Source organism: Thalassophryne amazonica, chromosome 4 (assembly GCF_902500255.1).
Source record: "Thalassophryne amazonica chromosome 4, fThaAma1.1, whole genome shotgun sequence".
Taxonomy (NCBI): domain Eukaryota; kingdom Metazoa; phylum Chordata; class Actinopteri; order Batrachoidiformes; family Batrachoididae; genus Thalassophryne; species Thalassophryne amazonica.
Window position 1 is genome coordinate 3713712 of NC_047106.1, and position 20910 is coordinate 3734621.

General features: G+C 43.7%; 1 protein-coding gene and 1 long non-coding RNA gene across 2 annotated transcripts in view; both read right to left on the reverse strand.

The window, feature by feature from the left end:
* bcas3 (BCAS3 microtubule associated cell migration factor) overlaps positions 1–20910 on the reverse strand; it is a 700663-nt gene that overhangs the window by 483127 nt on the left and 196626 nt on the right. Inside the window, 1 exon segment of the mRNA XM_034169027.1 lies at positions 17526–17865. Within this exon segment, the coding sequence (XP_034024918.1) occupies positions 17526–17865 (340 nt within the window).
* LOC117509364 lies at positions 2184–5450 on the reverse strand. The gene is made up of 2 exons (XR_004560390.1): positions 5336–5450; positions 2184–2380 (listed from the first exon to the last, which is right to left on the reverse strand). It is a non-coding gene; the product is annotated as an uncharacterized LOC117509364 (long non-coding RNA).

Consider the following 20910-nt stretch of genomic DNA (forward strand, 5'->3'; position numbering starts at 1 on the left):
TGCACCGTGCGGCACCTTTAACAAAATGGCATAAGCTGCTCTTTTGCACAGTCGCTTCTTGCAGAAAAGTGAAATTATTGCAGGAAAGAGTGAGGGATTCTGGAAATAAAGAACATACGAGGCTTTTGTTAAATGTTAAAAAAATACCATGTTTTTCTATTCACGAAATACAAACAATCTAAATAATAAAAAAAGACAACAATGATGAGCACTGAGGAGTCTGAGTCCAGTGGAGAGAAAAGAGAAAAGGAACGCTCCCCCTCTGAGGAAGTGACCATTCATAAAAAGCAGCAGGATTAACTCAGTTTTGCATCCAGCTGCACACTTTGCTCTCAGCCATGCTGCTGTCCTCTGCCCTCTCTGACTGCCTCTGAAAGCTGACCATACAGCACCACACAGAGGACAACGCCGGTAATGCAGGCACCGAGTTAATAAAGGGAAGATTGACCTCAGAAATTTAACTCTGCAACATGAACAGAAAAGAAATAAATTAATGGATGCTGTCTGCAAGTGAAAACTCACCATAACCAACCCATCGACCCCCAGTTTAACTTCCTTTATGACAAAGTAAAAAAAGGAAGCCACAATTAGGCCAATACTTATTTGTTCCATCATTACACAAACACCGGGCTCTTTTGTCACAAATTGTTTGTGCCACAAATCTGCTCTGATTCTGTCTGCTCTGATATTGCATTAAGCAGCACTGGAGTCCCTCAGGGCTGTGTTAGTTCACCATTTTTATTTACATTGTATACCAATGACTGTGTCAAAAACCAGAATTTTGTTAAATTTAAGATGACACTAATATTTAGTCTGCTAAACACTAGAAACAATTTAAGTTGTCACAAATCTGGAGTGGACAAGTTTGTGAACTGGTGTGACACTCACCAACTCCAGATTAATACAAATAAAACAGTGGAGATGTTGGCGGACCTATTGGTGTCTGTTGGGGAACGTAGTGTTGTCGCCATACATGGACATAACATTGAGCAGGTGGGTTCATATAAATATCTGGGGGTTTACAGTGACAACAACGTAAGCTGACACATGCAAGTGTCAAGCGTTTGTGCCCGAATCCACCAGCGTGTGCACTTTCTCCATGGACTCCGACTGTTTGGTGTATGTAGGAATATTATGTTGATTTTCTACAGAGGAGTTATTGAGTCTGTGTTACGGTGCAGTATTTCTCACTGGCTTTGTAATATAATGGTTAAATCAAAAACCCAAATACTAAATCTGACAAAAATAGCTGGCAAAATCATTGGTATGCTGGCACCTGTAACTCCCCAAGAGTTGTTTGAACAGGCAGATCCCAGACGTCCAGACAATATCTTATCAGATGCTTCTCATGTGCTGCACTCTGAATATATTTTACTGAACTCAGGAAGGAGGTTCAGGGTTCCTCTGTGTAAATATAACCAATATAAACATCTGTTTATTCCACTGTTAGTCAAGCTCATAAATGAGCAGACAGCTCAGGGAAGATAGTATGAGGTGTTTGTGGACTTTCCACTAAGATGTTAATATGTTTTCTATTGATTATGTATTTATATTTTAACTTTGATCGACTATGTGGTTGTTTTTGATGCATGGGTGGTGTGTGTGTCGGATGTGTTGTCGTGTAGCAGACCCCTCTGTCTAAGGCAAATTTCTCCTTAGGGAGACAAATAAAGACACTTTGACTTTGGAAAAATAAAATAAAATAAAATTTGGAAACAAAATAATTAAAATTAATCAAAATTTAATTAAAAAAAATTTTTTAATGGAAAAAGCTTTGTGCTTGGGGTAGGGGAGTCAAAAAAAAGGTCATGGTTAGAGGGGGTAAAGGTCATGGACTTAAAATCCATCAGGTGTGCTGCTTTCTCACATGCAGAAGTGAGATGATCAACAGGTCAAAATGTCAATAAACTCCCAAAACTTTTTGTGGATCTGGTTCTGTGCAATGATTTACTTGCTATTAGAGGTACTTCAATCAGGATCGCTTCTTCAAATACTATTAATTTAACTGATAAGTGTGTGCAAAATGTGTGACTGGTATATACAGTTGTGCTCACAAGTTGACAATTTATTTTTTTGGACATTTTTCAGAGAATATGAATGATAACAAAACTTTTTGTCACTCATGGTTAGAGGTTGTGTGAAGCCATTTACTGTCAAACAACTGTTTTTCCTCTTTTTAAATTATAATGGCAACAGAAACGACACAAATGGCCCTGATCAAAAGTTTACATCCCCCTCTTCTTAATACAGTGTGCTGCCTCCTTTAACACAACTGACAACTTGGAGTCGTTTGTGGTCGTTGCAGACAAGGCTCTTTATTTTCTCTGATGGTAAAGCTGCCCATTCTGCTTGGCAAAAAGCCTCCGGTTCCTGTAAATTCCTGAGCTGTCTTGAATTTTTCAATTCAATTTCAATTTATTTTCATTTATATAGTGTCAAATCACAAAAAAGTTGCCTCAAGGCGTTTCACACAAGTAAGGTGTAACCTTACTAACCCCCAGAGAAAGCACACAGGCGACAGTGGTAAAGACAAAACTCCCTCTGATGATTTCAGGAAGAAACCTCGAGCAGACCAGACTTAAAGGGGCGACCCTCTGCTTGGGCCATGCTACCGACACAAATAATAAATCAATTCACAAAACAATACAGAGGAAATGTTGCCGGTGGACAGGACAGGAGGGTTTCCAAAGCAGACACCACACCTATCTCTGGATGGAGCTGCACCTCTAACAGATGAAGAAAAAAAAAAAAAAGAAAAAAATTTAGATAAAGTTGAGACCACGGAGGCTCCGCTTCCTAATAAAATGAATTAAAACAGCAAAAAGCATAGTAACATTCTATGCCAGTATGCTGCCACACGAAAGGGAAAATAAGTGCATCTTAATTCTGGACTTGAAAGTCTCCACAGAATCTGACTGTTTTATTGATGCAGGGAGATCATTCCACTGAACAGGGGCACGATAAGAGAAAACTCTATGACCCACAGACTTCTTATTCACCCCAGGGACACAAAGTAGTCCTGCACACTGAGAATACAAAGCCCGGGCCTGTACGTAGGGTTTAATTAGGTCAGCTAGGTAGGGAGGTGCCAGTCCATGAAAAATTTTATAGATTAGTAGCAGAACCTTAAAATGTGATCTCAATGGGACAGGAAGCCAGTGAAGAGACGCCAAAATGGGTGTAATGTGGTCAAACGTTCTGCTTCGTGTCAAAACTCTGGCAGCAGCATTTCAGACCAACTGGAGACCGCAAATGCTGGACTGTGGTAAACTTGAAAATAGAACATTTCAGTAGTCCAATCTAGAAGAAACAAACACATGAATCAGGGTCTCAGCATCAGCCATAGACAGGATGGGACGAATCTTCGATATATTTCGCAGGTGGAAGAAAGCAGTCCTCGTAATATCTCTAAAGTGGAGGTCAAAAGACAATGTAAGATAAAAAACTTACCTCGAGGTTCCTCACTTTGTCAGTGTGATGTATGACACAAGAGCCTAGGCTAAGCGTTAGTTGGTCAAACTGATGCAAATTGACATCCAGTTTCTCACTGATGCAAGGCAATCTTCTCAGGATTGTATGTGGATGAGATTACAAGCAGTTATCAGCATGTACAACTGAGTATCATCAGCATAGCAGTGAAAAATAACCCCAAAATGCTGCAATATGTGTCCAAGGGGTGCTATATAAAGGTAGAAAAGCAGGGGGCCTAAGACAAACCCCTGTGGAACACCAAATGTCATGTCACTAAGGTTAGAGGTAGTGTTACTGTACAAAACACAGTGAGAACGACTGGTCAAGTATGACGTCAGCCATGCAAGGGCACTCCCAGTAATCCCAAAGTGATTTTCCAGCCTATCAAGTAGAATATGATGATCCACTGTATCAAATGCAGCACTGAGATCTAACAGCACCAGAACCATAGTGGTGTCCGAATCCATAGCAAGCAGAAGATCAATCACCACTTTAGTGAGAGCCGTCTCTGTGGAATGATATTTTCTAAAAGCAGACTGTAATGGCTCAAAGAGATTATTCTTAGTAAGATAGTCCATGAGCTGCATGTTATGATACACTAGGGTCAAGATTAGGTTTCTTAAGTAATGGTTTAATCACTGCAGATTTGAAACATTTAGAAACAGATGCAGAAGTTAATGAGAGATTAATAATTTCCAGCACAGTCGGCCCAAGAGTGGGCCACAGGTCCTTAAACAGTTTTGTTGGTGTAGGATAAAATAAGCAGGTTGTGCTTTTTGTAGACATTATGAGTTTCGTCAGCACGCCTAGTGAGACCAAATTCTGTAAATCTAGGTAATACCTCAGTAATGGCACACACTTCCATAGCAGGGTGTAGTAACTGGGTTAAGGCATGCTGGGATATGTTTAACCTAATGTCTTCTATTTTCATGTTGAAGTAATCCAAGAAATCTTGTGCTGTAAAAGAAGAGCGACTTAGAGGTGGTTGTCCATGAATAAGTGTTGCCACCGTGTTGAACAAGAACGTTGAGTTATGCTTGTTTTTGTTGATCAAATCAGAGTAGTAGGTCCGCTTTGTAACCAGGAGTGCAAGCTTATAGGCTAAGATAGCATCACGCCACGCAATTAAATACTTCTAATTTTGAACTACGCTATTTCCGTTCTAGACCTCTAGCCTTATGCTTGAGGTCACGCAAGTAATCATTGAACCAAGGTGACTGTGTTTTGGGGTGTGTGGTTTTAATAAAGGTGGTGCAATCATGTTGAGTGTAGTTTTGAGCGATGATTTTAAATGATCCACAAGACTGTCTACTGATTGGGCATTTCCCAAATGTGAAGCTAAGTTATCACGCAGTCTAGCTTCGAGTTCAGTCGTAGCTGAGGAGTTGATGTATCACCGTAGTGATAAATAAGGTTGTTGTTCCACTAAACACAGCAGTAAAACTGTAAACTTAATAAGTGAGTGATCAGAGACCACTGATGTAAGAGGCATGACATCAATATTCATGACAGCAATACCATGTGCGACAACCAGAGCCAGGGTACCCACTAATGTGCGTTGAGTCCTGAATGCATTGCTGAAATCCTACTGTATCCACATTTTCCATAAATGATTTGCAGAGGGGATCAGAAGGCTTATTTATATGAATGTTATATGAAAGTCACCAATAATCAGAATGTTATCGGCACGAGTTGAGAAGTTAGAGATAAACGCACCAAATTCATCTAAGAATTCAGAATATGGGCCAGGGGGCCTATATAGAGTGACAAAATAATATGGCTGATTTTTATTCTTCTGACCTTGGCAGTACATAGCATCATGGGCAGAGTGGAGAATCATCAACCTCAAAAATCAATCTCAAACATGCATAAACTGCATGTTTGAGATTTCCCAGAGTGGCTCAATGATACTGAGGTCAGGAGACTGAGATGGCTACTCCAGAACCTTCACTTTATTCTGCTGTAGCCAATGACAGGTCGAGTTGGTCTTGTGTTTTCTGATAACATGCTGCATGACAGACACCCTCTCTACTTTTAAGATTAGGCTTAAAACTTTCCTTTTTGCTAAAGCTTATAGTTAGGGCTGGATCAGGTGACCCTGAACCATCCCTTAGTTATGCTGCTATAGACTTAGACTGCTGGGGGGTTCCCATGATGCACTGTTTCTTTCTCTTTTTGCTCTGTATGCATCACTCTGCATTTAATCATTAGTGATCGATCTCTGCTCCCCTCCACAGCATGTCTTTTTCCTGGTTCTCTCCCTCAGCCCCAACCAGTCCCAGCAGAAGACTGCCCCTCCCTGAGCCTGGTTCTGCTGGAGGTTTCTTCCTGTTAAAAGGGAGTTTTTCCTTCCCACTGTAGCCAAGTGCTTGCTCACAGGGGGTCGTTTTGACCGTTGGGGTTTTACATAATTATTGTATGGCCTTGCCTTACAATATAAAGCGCCTTGGGGCAACTGTTTGTTGTGATTTGGCGCTATATAAAAAAATTGATTGAATTGAATTGAATTCATCCTGCCATCAATTCTGACCAGATTTCATGTGCCTTTATAGCTCACACATCCCCAAAACATCAGTGATCCACCTCCGTGTTTCACTGTAGGAAGGGTGTACCTTGCATCATAGGGAGGAGATGGTCTAGTGGTTAAGGTGTTGGGCTTGAGTCCAGAAGATCATGGGTTCAAATCCCCGCCTGACTGGAAAATCACTAAGGGCCCTGGGGCAAGGTCCTTAATCCCCTATTGCTCCCGGTGTGTAGTGAGCGCCTTGTATGGCAGCACCCTGACATCGGGGTGAATGTGAGGCATAATTGTAAAGCGCTTTGAGCGCCTGATGCAGATGGAAAAGCGCTATATAAAATGCAGTCCATTTATCATAGGTCTTGTTGACTCTTCTTCAAATATAACATTTATGGTTGTGGCCAAAAAGTTCAATTTTGGTCAATCACTCCAAATGACTTTGTTCTCTGTGCTGTTTGATATTTTTTAAGTGTGATACTTTATGACGTTTGCGTAGTAATGGCTTTCTTCTGACAACTCGACCATGCTGCCCATTTTTCTTCAAGTGCATCATTATTGCGCATCTTCAAACAGCCACACCACTTTTTTTTCAGAGTCCTGTATTTCAGCTGAAGTTATTTGTGGGTTTTCCTTGCATCCCAAACAACTTTCCTGGCAGTTGTGGCTGAAATTTTTGTTGGTCTACCTGACCATGGTTTGCTGTCCCTCATTTTTCACTTCTTAATTAGAGTGTGAATACTGCTGAGTGACATTCTTAGGTCCTTGGATTTCATAAGGTTCAATTACCTTTTCTTTGACAATTCTATTTCTTTCCCTATGACTCAGAAACCAGAAATGTCAGTGTAGCAGTGGATGAAAGATGGAAGGGTCTGTCAGGAGCTCAGAAACTCACTGACTTTTTATATACACACAGATTACAAGCAAACAGATCACAGGTGAGGATGGTTACCTTTTGTAGCTATTCAGACCTGTTTGTGTCAACTTGTGTGCATGTTCACCAGGGTATGTAAACTTTTCAGCAGGATCATTTGATTAGCTTCTGTTGTCATTAGGATTTAAGAAGAGTAAACACAGTTGTTTGACAATAAATGGCTTCACACAACCATTAACCATGAGTTAAAAAAAGTTTTTGTTTTACCATTCATATTCTCTGAAAATTACCCAAAACATAAAAACAAATTCTGCCAGCGTATGTAAACATATAACTGTCATTTGTAAATATTTAAAGAATAATCAATGAGATATTTACTAAAAGATTTCAAATGGCTAAGCTAGCACAACACCATTATTCTGACTGGGCTTGTCTGGTTCGCTAGCGTGCTTACGTCTCTGCTACATATTACAAATGTGGAGGAAAGATTTGTACTGGGTTGACTGAAAACGAACTATATCCAGCACGTGTTACTGAAGTGGTTTATACCGAGGTAGGACTGCATGTCGCATATATGACTGCCAAGGCTAGTCAGCTAGCTAGCACACCCAATACCTAAATAAAAAATAATAATTAGATGTTGTGTTTGTCCTATACTGTTGTGTGTTCAGACTTAAAGCAGTGTATGTTTTTTTTGAAAGTTTATTCTTCAGTTGGGCAGATTTAAAAAAAGAAAAGAAAAAAAAAGAATGTTGAACAGTTTTTTCTCTGTCTGAGGTGAAGCTGCTGATGAAGACATGGACCATCGGTGAGAAGGACCTGGGATTTCCCAAGCTGTACATTGTCACTGCATTTTGGAGCTTCATAGGTCCTTCTGTCCATCCATATGATCCTGCGACACCCATCCAGGACTGTGATGTGTGAGACCTCCAGAGACACTGTGGAATCAAACCATTCCTTGAACTTAGAGGAATATTTGATCAATCTTCCTCTTGCTTGGTGCCTTGGAGCAACTTATGTTGCAGTTTGGTGCTGAATGATGTGGCGTTGCTAGCTCATGTAAAACCTTTCTCTGTTTTGAACACTAATTTTTTTTTCCCACAAGCTCTGCACCAACTCAGCTCTCGTGTATCGAGTGGCGGCACCACGTACAAGGAGGGGACTATAACGGCACATGTGGCAGTGCGACACAGCAGCCCGGTGCATTGACCATTCTGAAGTCCGCTAAGTTCTGAAAGATGCCAACGCTGGTTCAAAGCCGGGCTGGTCAGTGGAGAGCGTACGCGGACACATCAGTGATGCTTGCAGACACTGATGGAAAGAAGACGCATAACGTAAGAGAGAATGCTACGTGAAAATAAAACCCATAAAAGATGTTTTAAAAAAGTTGATTGTTTGAAGTCTGGACGGGTGTTTTGTCGTTTGTCTGTCGGGAAACGTTTCCACATGCTGTCAGTGTGGAGCTGACAGCATGTGTGTGAACAGAGCTGGGTTGCAGCGAGGCCGCGCGCATACGTTATGCGATGAGGTAATGCTTCCTCGGCACCGACCTCTGCACAGCGTCAGTGTGTTTCAACTGCAGGACGATGACTGATGGAGGAGCCGGGGAGGCGAGATAAAAACCAAAGTCCAAACCCAAATAAGCGTCCCGTTAGGCTCTAATAGCAGAGAGGAAGTGTCCCTTTATCAACAAGTGAATTAACAGCTTCCTGTCACACCTTGTTTTCTTGCCTGGCCACTCGTTCTCCTCCTCTGGGCCAGTGTCAGAGTCCAGATGGTCCAGTGATCAGACCACCAGGGGTTCTGTGAGGAAAGAGATGTGTCGTTGTGATGTTTCACGCACGATGGAAAACACACAATCTTTGCCTGTTTAAACACATCTGAAAAACCTGTTTATGGAAAGAAAGATATCATCAGAATAATTAAAACATCCTGAATCGGGAGTTTCAGGGTTGGACATAGACACGACAAACCTAGATGACTGAGTTTATGGTTTCACTCGTCCTGCCAGAGCTTCAAGCAGCAGAGCCGTAGTGACTGCTGAGCCAGGATGAAGAAATACCAATTCAGATTTAAAAAACTAAAATCAAATCAAATAAAAAAAAAAAAAAAATCAGGCATTGGTTTTAGAAAATTATGATGGAGTTGTTTTGGAAGCACTTGGATCCGGTTTGCCTGCATGCTGCCGGCTGCTACTGTACTGTGGTTGGCTCTGAAAAATATCTGTGCAATAAAACGGTGGCTGCCGTACGCCGGCTCCAGCCTTGGTAACCTCTGGCCTGTGCCGTCAAACTGCACTTACTAATCCCGCCCTGTGCGTGCACGGCCACCATCTCCCCCGCTGCAGCCCGGCTTGGCCACATTACGGGTCATCACCTCAAGTAACAATACACCGATCACGCTGAGAAAAGACTTTGGAAGAAGGGGCGAGAAAACACACAGGGACAGAAATAGCCGCTCGCAACAAGGCGGCCAACTGCAGGCCCTATTTTTAGGCGAGCCGGCGGGCTGGGCTGGCAGCTTTGACAAAGGATGTGTACTTTTCTACAGTTCCTTCCCAAAAATCAACACTGTCCTGTTGGCGACAATCAGAAAGCAGCTGTTGTGGCTAAGTGGCCTGGCCTCGCCTTGCCTTACCCTGCCACTTTCTGCCAGGCTGGTAAATCCCGCCGCAGCCCAAATTCACACCCGGCTCAGCAAATAAAAACAAAAAACAACAACAACAAACATTCCAAGAATCTTCAGAATCTCTTATTGTCAAAATGAGAGACAAAGGGAGACAATGCGTCCTCTGAAACAAACACAAGATGTCTCACTGCCAGATGGACTGAATGTTCAATGAAAAGTTTGCTTCACATAAAGACTAAATATTGACAGCACAAGTTCTTACGTTTAGAGTCATGGATTTTAAACCCACAAGATGCTGCACATTGAATACAAGATTACACAGGTTGTACTCTGACTACTACTAATACTAGTACCACTTAGAACAGTAAATAATAAATACCTTAATAAATATGGCCTCACATTCAGGGGGCCCGAGTAAACAGACAACCGGATACCTCACGTTCAGAGGGCCCGAGTAAACAGACAACCGGATACCTCACGTTCAGAGGGCCCGAGTAAACAGACAACAGGATACCTCACATTCAGAGGGCCCGAGTAAACAGACAACCAGATACCTCACGTTCAGACGGTTCGAGTAAACAGACAACCGGATACCTCATGTTCAGAGGGCCCGAGTAAACAGACAACCGGATACCTCACGTTCAAAGACTTGAGAAAACAGACAACCGGATACCTCACGTTCAAAGACTCAAGAAAACAGACAACCGGATACCTCACGTTCAGAGGGCCCGAGTAAACAGACAACCGGATACCTCACGTTCAGAGGGCCCGAGTAAACAGACAACTGGATACCTCACGTTCAGAGGGCCTAAGTAAACAGACAACCGGGAACCTCACGTTCAAAGGGCCCGAGTAAACAGACAACCGGATACCTCACGTTCAAAGGGCCCGAGTAAACAGACAACAGGATACCTCACATTCAGAGGGCCCGAGTAAACAGACAACCAGATACCTCACGTTCAGACGGTTCGAGTAAACAGACAACCGGATACCTCATGTTCAGAGGGCCCGAGTAAACAGACAACCGGATACCTCACGTTCAAAGACTTGAGAAAACAGACAACCGGATACCTCACGTTCAAAGACTCAAGAAAACAGACAACCGGATACCTCACGTTCAGAGGGCCCGAGTAAACAGACAACCGGATACCTCACGTTCAGAGGGCCCGAGTAAACAGACAACTGGATACCTCACGTTCAGAGGGCCTAAGTAAACAGACAACCGGGAACCTCACGTTCAAAGGGCCCGAGTAAACAGACAACCGGATACCTCACGTTCAAAGGGCCCGAGTAAACAGACAACCGGATACCTCACGTTCAGAGGGCCAGAGTAAACAGACAACCGGATACCTCACGTTCAGAGGGCCCGAGTAAACAGACAGCCGGATACCTCACGTTCAGAGGGCCCGAGTAAACAGACAACCAGATACCTCACATTCAGGGGGCTTGAGTAAACAGACAACCGGATATCTCACGCTCAGAGGGCCCGAGTAAATAGACAACCGGATACCTCACGTTCAGAGGGCCTGAGTAAACAGACAACCAGATACCTCACGTTCAGGGGGCTTGAGTAAACAGACAAGCGGATACCTCACGTTCAGGGTGCCTGAGAAAACAGACGACCGGATACCTCATGTTCAGAGGGCCCGAGTAAACAGAAACGGTAAACAGTAAATGGACTGCATTTATATAGCGCTTTACAAATAATGCCTCACATTCACCCCGATGTGGGGATGCTGCCATACAAGGCGCTCACTACACACCGGGAGCAATAAGGGATTAAAGACCTTGCCCAAGGGTCCTGAGTGATTTTCCAGTCAGGCTGAGATTTGAACTGAGGATCTTATGGTCTCAAGCCCAACGCCAGACAACCGGATACCTCACGTTCAGAAGGCGCCAGTAAACAGACAACCGGATACCTCACGTTCAGTGAGCCAGAGTAAACAGACAACTGTATACCTCACGTTCAGGGGGCCCGAGTAAACAGACAACTGGATACCTCACTTTCAGAGGGCCTGAGTAAACAGACAACCGGATACCTCACGTTCAGTGAGCCAGAGTAAACAGACAACCGGATACCTCGCGGTCAGGGGGCCGGAGTAAACAGACAACCGGATACCTCATGTTCAGAGGGCCTAAGTAAATAGACGATTGGATATCTCACATTCAGAGGGTCTGAGTAAACAGACAACCGGATACCTCACGTTCAGAGGGCCTGAGTAAACAGGCAACTGGATACCTCACGTTCAGAGGGCCTAAGTAAACAGACAACCGGATACCTCACGTTCAGAGGGCCAGAGTAAACAAGCAACTGTATACCTCACATTCAGGGGGCCCACGTAAACAGACAACCAGATACGGCATGTTCAGTGGGCCTGAGTAAACAGACAACTGTATACCTCATGCTCTGAGGGACCTCACATTCAGAGAGCCTGAGTAAACAGACAACTGGATACCTCACATTCAATGAGTCAAAGTAAACAGACAAATGTATACCTCACGTTCATGGGCAAGAGTAAACAGACAACCGGATACCTCATGTTCAGAGGGCCTGAGTAAATAGACAACCAGATACCTTACGTTCAGAGGGCCTGAGTAAACAGACAACGGATACCTCACGTTCAGAGGGCCTGAGTAAACAGACAACCAGATACCTCACGTTCAGGGGGCTTGAGTAAACAGACAAGCGGATACCTCACGTTCAGGGTGCCTGAGAAAACAGACGACCGGATACCTCATGTTCAGAGGGCCCGAGTAAACAGAAACGGTAAACAGTAAATGGACTGCATTTATATAGCGCTTTACAAATAATGCCTCACATTCACCCCGATGTGGAGATGCTGCCATACAAGGCGCTCACTACACACCGGGAGCAATAAGGGATTAAAGATCTTGCCCAAGGGTCCTGAGTGATTTTCCAGTCAGGCTGAGATTTGAACTGAGGATCTTATGGTCTCAAGCCCAACGCCAGACAACCGGATACCTCACGTTCAGAAGGCGCCAGTAAACAGACAACCGGATACCTCACGTTCAGTGAGCCAGAGTAAACAGACAACTGTATACCTCACGTTCAGGGGGCCCGAGTAAACAGACAACTGGATACCTCACTTTCAGAGGGCCTGAGTAAACAGACAACCGGATACCTCACGTTCAGTGAGCCAGAGTAAACAGACAACCGGATACCTCGCGGTCAGGGGGCCGGAGTACACATACAACTGTATACCTCACGGTCAGGGGGCCGGAGTAAACAGACAACCGGATACCTCATGTTCAGAGGGCCTAAGTAAATAGACGATTGGATATCTCACATTCAGAGGGCCTGAGTAAACAGGCAACTGGATACCTCACGTTCAGAGGGCCTAAGTAAACAGACAACCGGATACCTCACGTTCAGAGGGCCAGAGTAAACAAGCAACTGTATACCTCACATTCAGGGGGCCCACGTAAACAGACAACCAGATACGGCATGTTCAGTGGGCCTGAGTAAACAGACAAGTGTATACCTCATGCTCTGAGGGACCTCGCATTCAGAGAGCCTGAGTAAACAGACAACTGGATACCTCACATTCAATGAGTCAAAGTAAACAGACAAATGTATACCTCACGTTCATGGGCAAGAGTAAACAGACAACCGGATACCTCATGTTCAGAGGGCCTGAGTAAATAGACAACCAGATACCTTACGTTCAGAGGGCCTGAGTAAACAGACAACGGATACCTCACGTTCAGAGGGCCTGAGTAAACAGACAACTGTGGACCTCACATTCAGGGGGCCCGAGTAAACAGACAACCAGATACGGCACATTCAGAGGGCCTGAGTAAACAGACAACCGAATATCTCATGTTCAGAGGGCCCGAGTAAACAGAAAACCAGATACCTCACATTCAGAGGGCCCGAATAAACAGACAACCGGATACCTCACATTAAGAGGGCCCAAGTAAAACAGGCAACTATATAAATCACGTACAGAGGGCCAGAGTAAACACACAACCAGGTACCTCATGTTCAGAGGGCCCGAGCAAACAGACAATCAGATACCTCATGTTCAGGGGGCCCGAGCAAACAGACAATCAGATACCTCATGTTCAGGGGGCCCGAGTAAACAGACAACCAGATACCTCATGTTCAGGGGGCCCGAGTAAACAGACAAGCGGATACCTCATGTTCAGAGGGCCTAAGTAAACAGACAACTGGATACCTCATGTTCAGAGGGCCTAAGTAAATAGACGATTGGATAACTCACGTTCACAGGGCCTGAGTAAATAGACAACCGGATATCTCACATTCAGAGGGTCTGAGTAAACAGTCAACTGGATATCTCACGTTCAGAGGACCTGAGTAAACAGGCAACTGGATACCTCACGTTCAAAGGACCTAAGTAAACAGACAACCGGATACCTCATGTTCAGAGGGCCAGAGTAAACAGGCAACTGTATACCTCACAATCAGGGGGCCCATGTTAACAGACAACCAGATACGGCATGTTCAGCGGGCACGAGTAAACAGACAAGTGGATACCTCACGTTCAGAGGGCCTAAGTAAACAGACAACCGGATACCTCACGTTCAGAGGGCCAGAGTAAACAGACAACTGGATACCTCACATTCAGAGGGCCTAGGTAAACAGGAAACTGGATATCTCACATTCAGAGGGCCCGAGTAAAACAGGCAACTATATAGCTCATGTTCAGAGGGCCCGAGTAAACAGACAACCGGATACCTCACGTTCAGAGGGCCCGAGTAAACAGACAACCATATACCTCACGTTCAGAGGGCCAGAGTAAACACACAACCTGATAAATCATGTTCAGGGGGCCCGAGTAAACAAACAACCAGATACCTCATGTTCAGAGGGCCCAAGCAAACAGACAATGAGATACCTCATGTTCAGGGGGCACGAGTAAACAGACAAGCGGATACCTCACGTTCAGAGGCCCTAAGTAAACAGAGAACCGGATACCTCACGTTCAGAGGGCCAGAGTAAACAGACAACTGGATACCTCACGTTCAGAGGGCCAGAGTAAACAGACAACTGGATACCTCACGTTCAGAGGGCCTAAGTAAACAGGAAACTGGATACCTCACATTCAGAGGGCCCGAGTAAACAGACAACTGTATACCTCATGTTCAGGGGGCCTGAGTAAACAGGCAACTGGATACCTCAAAAATTGAGACATCAAATAAACAGCCAATGAGATACCTCACAATCAGAGGGCCTGACTAAACAGCCAATGACACAGTTTACAGCCAATCAGATCCTTCAGTAACTGACTCTTTTAAACTGGGCATTGCAATAAATGACAAAGGCAAACACTGAACCAAACAGCATCTTGTACCTGTAGCGGTGAATGTCCAGAGCCTCAAAGTTCAGTCAGGGACTCAAACACAGAAACATTTAATCAGAACGAACCTTTCAAGTGCTACTCTGCTAAAGTGGCGCCTCTTAAAGAACACAGCTGTACAAAATAAATGATATTTAGCAGCACCAGATCTCACTTTCCAAAAACACCTCCTGTAAAGTCGAGCCAAGTTTTCAGAAAATGTTTGTCAAGCATTTTTTCCCCCTTTTATAAAGAAACGCGTCTTCTTTTCACCCAGCAGAAACATGCAGGAGGTTATCACAGTGATGACTAATTGCTGACAGGTGGCCTTAATGCTCCTCTTTGAAACAAAAGTGTGATTTACGACTGCGCCGCCCGAAACTTTCAGTGTCGTTCCTGCAAACTTATCTGTCTCTCTCACTCCTCCTCCTCTTCCCCCTCCATTCCCTCGATCTATCGCTCCTTCATTTTTCTCAATTGCACCTCATTACTTTGTTCACTCACTTTCACCTCAGAGCACACTTTGATGTTTCCGTCTCTTTCTGTCTCTCATCGTAGCGGAGCAGCGACGCTCCAAAGGCAGACCTCCTTTGAACGTTTGATGGCCTATTTTTCACACCGTGCAGGAATGTAAGTCAGGGTTACACAGGGGTCTGGATTTCCACAAGCAGGACAGGAAGCACAAAGCAATCGAGGCCCCAATATTCCACCACAAACGTGGTTCCAGGCCGCTCGCGCTGGAGGATCTGTTACAGTAATTGCCACCTCCACGTTGGTGAAGACCTGCTGGGCTGCAGAATGCACGGATCGATCACATTTTACGTGAAAATAATTGGTCACTTGGAAGCTCAGCACACGAAGAATCTTCTGATTATTGCCACGGTGCCATCACCTTAATGATGTCATAAAGTCAAAGCTGTCATGACTATGAAGGCTGAAAAATCAGCTTATACTAAAGCTAAATATCAAATCTTACATCACTTTAACACACAAGACATACAATCTTTTGATAAAGTCAGCCACACATACACAGACAAAAAACCCTTCTAAAAGTTGGCTTCAAGAATGATGATAAAAACACTCAAACACACATTTAAAAACAGGAAAGAACACCAAAAAAACAAAGCAAACAAACCAAAAAAAACACAAAAAAAAAATACACCTTTGGATTAAATTTTGGGGTGTCGCTCCATAACAATGTAAAACTGTGAAAAAAATCCTTTGTTGGTCTTTTGCAAAGTATCTTGTGGTTTTGTTTAACTGATCAAAAACAACATGATGTGTGGCCGAAACCTCCCACCCGCATGTTAAGTTAGCGTATGTTTTTATAGCAGAGGTGATAAGGAAGTCTGGACATTATTTCTTTTGTGAAAGACGGGTGTTGGAAAGGTGGCATGTCGTCATTTATTTATTTGTTCATACTCATGTCATGCTATTTCATTCATTTCTCGTTCACATAAACACACATCATGAACAAAAAGGAACAGCAGGAAGATAAATTTTGTATTTTCTGTTCCTTGTCACAAAATAAAAATTAAAAAACAAAATGAATAAAAATGGACAGAAATCCACTTGTCACTTCAAATTCATCTCCAACACCGCTCCCTCGCCAAGCCACCAAACGTCAAACAAACATCATCAACATCAACACGAGTAATCCTACATTTCAACATCCACATTCACACTTCAGCAGCTGTATTCATATGGTCTATTTGTATAGAATTTAGAACCGATATGACGTGTCTCGACCCCCCATTTCTAAAAGTAACCTTCATCTAGTCTCCCACACTACACCAGCAAGAAACTTACAATAAGATGAGGTGCTCTTTAGTTACTGTGAGGAAATGAAAAGTTTCCAGACAGAGACAGGCACTTGGACGGATGGACAGTGTGAAAACCGTCAAAAGAAGCAGATCCCTGGACAGCAATCAGTCAGTACTGGGTAATAACGAGTGGAGCAGAATATATTCATAGTTGAGAACTTGGCCTGCTCACCTAAAGGTCGATGGTGGAGCAGGCATGACTGTTTTGGCACTGGCGCCTTCAAAACATGCCAATGAAATCAGTCGGCTGTGAGAGTGTGAAATTACCTTTGATCGGTTTTAAAAAAGTACCACAGGGCAGCGTTCAGGTAACCCTTAAATTCATGACTTTGCAGTGAGTTTTTCCAGCATGACTGGAGCCAAACACCCACCCGGGAAGGTGTGCTAATTGAGTCCCAAAGTTCAAATTCTCAGATTTACTTCTCTGAAGTGTTTGAACATTCTGCGCGCAGCTATCCAAGCTCAGGGACATTCCTGGAAAGGCACTGATGAGTAACTGTGATATTTTACACAGAGAAACACCTCTGGGGTCACACAGTGCAGAAGACACGAAGTGTGTGTTTATCCATGTGTATCTGTGTGTGACCGTGTGAGCAGCCTGAAACTGTGTTTGACAAACAAGTCGGACCAGATCCTGGCCTGCAGACCAGAGTCCACCAAGTGGAGTGAAAAACAGATCGGGTGATGAATTATCATGTTTTTTTTTTAATATTCAATTTTCTGTTTCTTCACTAAAATTTAGCAAATGCTCATGTAATTTGACCAGGACAGAAAAAAGTAGGACACTTGGAAAAAAAGTTGCACTTGTGGTTTTGGTTCTTGTCTGGTTCAGACAGGGACCAGGTCATGTAGATCTTCAAACAGCCAAAACACTGAACGGTCCAGGTACTCACCATGCAGCGGGGATCCCGAGGGGCTGCTGGAGAGGCCGGGTATGGGGCTGCAACGACCGGCAATGACACTTCCTCCGCCAAGGATGCAGCTGCCTCCCGATATACCTCCTCCCGTTCCGGTGCCTCCTCCTAATGCAGCGGCCCGGTTCAGTTCCTGCTCAATCTCCTCCAAGCCTGCGCTCTTCTGGAAGCGAGACATCCGATTAACCACACGTGGGGACATGTGGGTGCGAGCACAGGGTGGCCCGCCGTATGGGTTGATGGGAAACACGTGCGTGGTGCCACGGAGGGTACTGATGGCCACCCAGCGACTGTCCTGGCTGAAACACATGTCCTGGACCTGGATGGAGAGAACAATGAAAAACTGCGGTGAGGGCAGCAGATTTATGAGAGGATAAAAGAGCAAAGGAAGGAGATGGAGGAAAAGGTGGGAAACATCATGACAAAGACTCTGAACGAGTGTGAAAACAGGTGACAACACGCAGTGTAAGTGGCGTAAAAGCAGTAGTGTAGAACCTTGTGTGAAGCATCTTAAACAAACATTCAGGACATCGGGATCCAAACAGTGAACAGTCAGATGTAGTTGTGCAGAATGGCGGAATATTTTCAAAAGTAGGTAACGGCAGACATCACAGTACAATACCTTGTAATCTGGACCTACTGTTCTCTGAGCAGAAACCTTCTGATTCTCCTCTGTAACCCCAAACCCATGAAAAACATGTTACGCTCTTAAACAGAAGATAGCTTTGGGATATAAACACTAGGGCTGAAATGATTAGTCGAGTAACTCGAATAATTTGATTACAAAAAATGTTTGAGGCAAATTCTGTGCCTCAAAGCTTCATTTAACATTGTAGTACATGTTCCAGGCCTGTGTGTGGTGCTGTAACATCCCCAGAAAAAAAAGTAAACTGAAGATGACTAGAACATAACAGCTAATCAAATTATAAACGATAGTTACAGCTTTCCAATGCGGCACACTGAGTAAAATAAAGCCTTTTAACAGAAAGAGGGGCCCCGCTGATCATCTGAAATAGACTGACTGTGCATTTAAAGTGAAGCAGTGTGTTTGTCTATTTAAAAAAAAAAAAAAAAAAAAAAAAAAAAAAACATGGTCCGCTTGACGTGGGGACTGACTATTGACCCGGCAGCCGACCGGCTGCTGTCTCTCTCTGCTCGGTGCGAGTCACAGCTCCATCCCTGGCTACACTGACAAACAGCAGAAGTCCACTCATCCTTCTGTGTTTCGCTTTTTAATTTTTGCTTTTTTGGGCAACTCACAACATTTCAGAAACACGGTAACTCAAATAAAATAATTATAAAAAAACTGACTGCGAGGCTGCATGTTCAACCTCCAGCTGAAATGCATCTGCTGAATCACAAAGATGGATTAAAAAAAAAAAAAAAAAAAAATCACGCAGGGATCCAGTTCACCAACCTTTATAAAAAAACAAAAAAACAAAAAACAGAAAGTCACATCCCATCACCATTTCAGCAAAATGTCAACACTGGCACAGTGATATTGTGCCATTGCTTAGGGAGAGCCCTGGACTACTGATGTTGTTTAAAAACGCAGAAGTCCTTTTTATCCGATTACTCGATTAATCGCCAGAATAATCGATAGAATATTCGATTACTTAAATAATCGTTAGCTGCACCCCAAATAAACACAAACATGTCCGCTGAGTGGAAACATGTGAAAATAACACCAGAGCAATGGGAATAGTCTGGGGTATTCAGTAATAATTGGCAATATTCAGCAATTTTTGGTTATGCTCATTTGCAAGCAGACATATAATAATTGGTAATATAAAAGATAAAGCTCGATGGGCTGATTGGGTCTATGGACCATGGTGCTGAAGAAGGAGCTGAGCCAGAAGGCAAGATTCTTTTACTATACTTTTTACTCTTTTAAATTCATTTTATTAGGAAATGGAGCGTGCCATGGCCTCAACTTTATCTAAATTCTGGGTATTTTAGTGAAGCTTAAGGCTAGTGGCCGGCGATCACCTTAGTATTTCTTCTGTTTTTCTTGTTGCTTAATGCTGACAAACTGACAAAGCTGACAAGCTTACAAAGAAGCCAGCTGAGGTGGTTTGGACATCTGGTGAGGATGGCCCATGGCAGTCTCGGTAAGGAGGTTTTCCAGGCATGTCCAACTGGGAGGAAGCCAGAAGGGAAGAGATCAGAAGGCGGACTGCAGCCATCATACCGGCGCTGTGTTGGACGGCTTCCAATCAAGGCCTCATGGAGGCTTCATTTGAAGGCTTTCTGAATACATCCAAGAAGGAGGAGACACCAGGGTAGATACAGAAGATGCTGGAGAATTATATGAGCCGTGTGGCATGGGAACACTTAGACGTCCCCCAGAGACCCGTGGAGGGTGCTCTAGGGCAGTGGTTTTTAAACTGTGAGGCATGCCCAGAGTTCTTGGGGGGGGGGGGGGCACGGGATGGGTATCGAGGACCGGTTCTTTTCAAGAGTCGTTAAGAAATTATTCAATCCACTGACATTAATACCCTTTTTGCTTAACAATTCCCTTATTGGTCCTTCAGAGCAGCCGTTGTTTTTGAGGGTGTTTGTCTGGAAAATGATCATGTCTCTATGTTGATTACAGATCCTGCAGCGGGTCTGTAATCAACTGCTTCTGCAGTGGCTGTTCTTGAAGCTTGAAGCAACAAAGCAGTGCTCTGACCCACTGCTTTGTTGCTTCATTGCTTTTCAGAAGTGGCAAGTCCACTTCTTAACCCCTCTCAAAGCCATTTAAAGATGTCAATAATCGTGAGTCACTTTTGTGCAGATTAAAGTCACTAACTGGGACTCCTGTCTTGTTGCGAGCAAGAAACGAGCATCATCCCCCGTTCCGTTCGCACAGCTCCAAACGCTGTGCTGTTCTCTGTCCAGTCAAGTTAGAGTCCAGCCGAAATTAATAACTTCAAACAAAGTGAATCACCGTATTAAATCAAATGACGCCTCTTTCTAAACGGTGTCACACAGACAACAAACTACAACAGACCAAAACATTTTTTCCTCCCAAAATGAGACGTCCTGCGTTCTTTATGAATTACATTGATGTTGACGTGCAGCCGGCTGAGCTCAGCTCAGAGGTATGGAAAGACATTCATGCCATTAATGCCTGAAAGGAAATGCTTTTTTTATTTCTATTCATGACCAGAGATCAAGGATCCAGTGACCAATTTCATATTTATTTACTTTAAGACTCAATAAAATGTTCTTGACATAGAAAACTTGTAAAGCCTACTTTTAGTACACAGAAAATTCACAGGAGGTAATGATAAGCGGAATCGATAATGGCAACGATAGATAAAATCTTATCAATACCCATCCTTGTTTGAATTAATACTATCCATGTTAAAATGTGTAA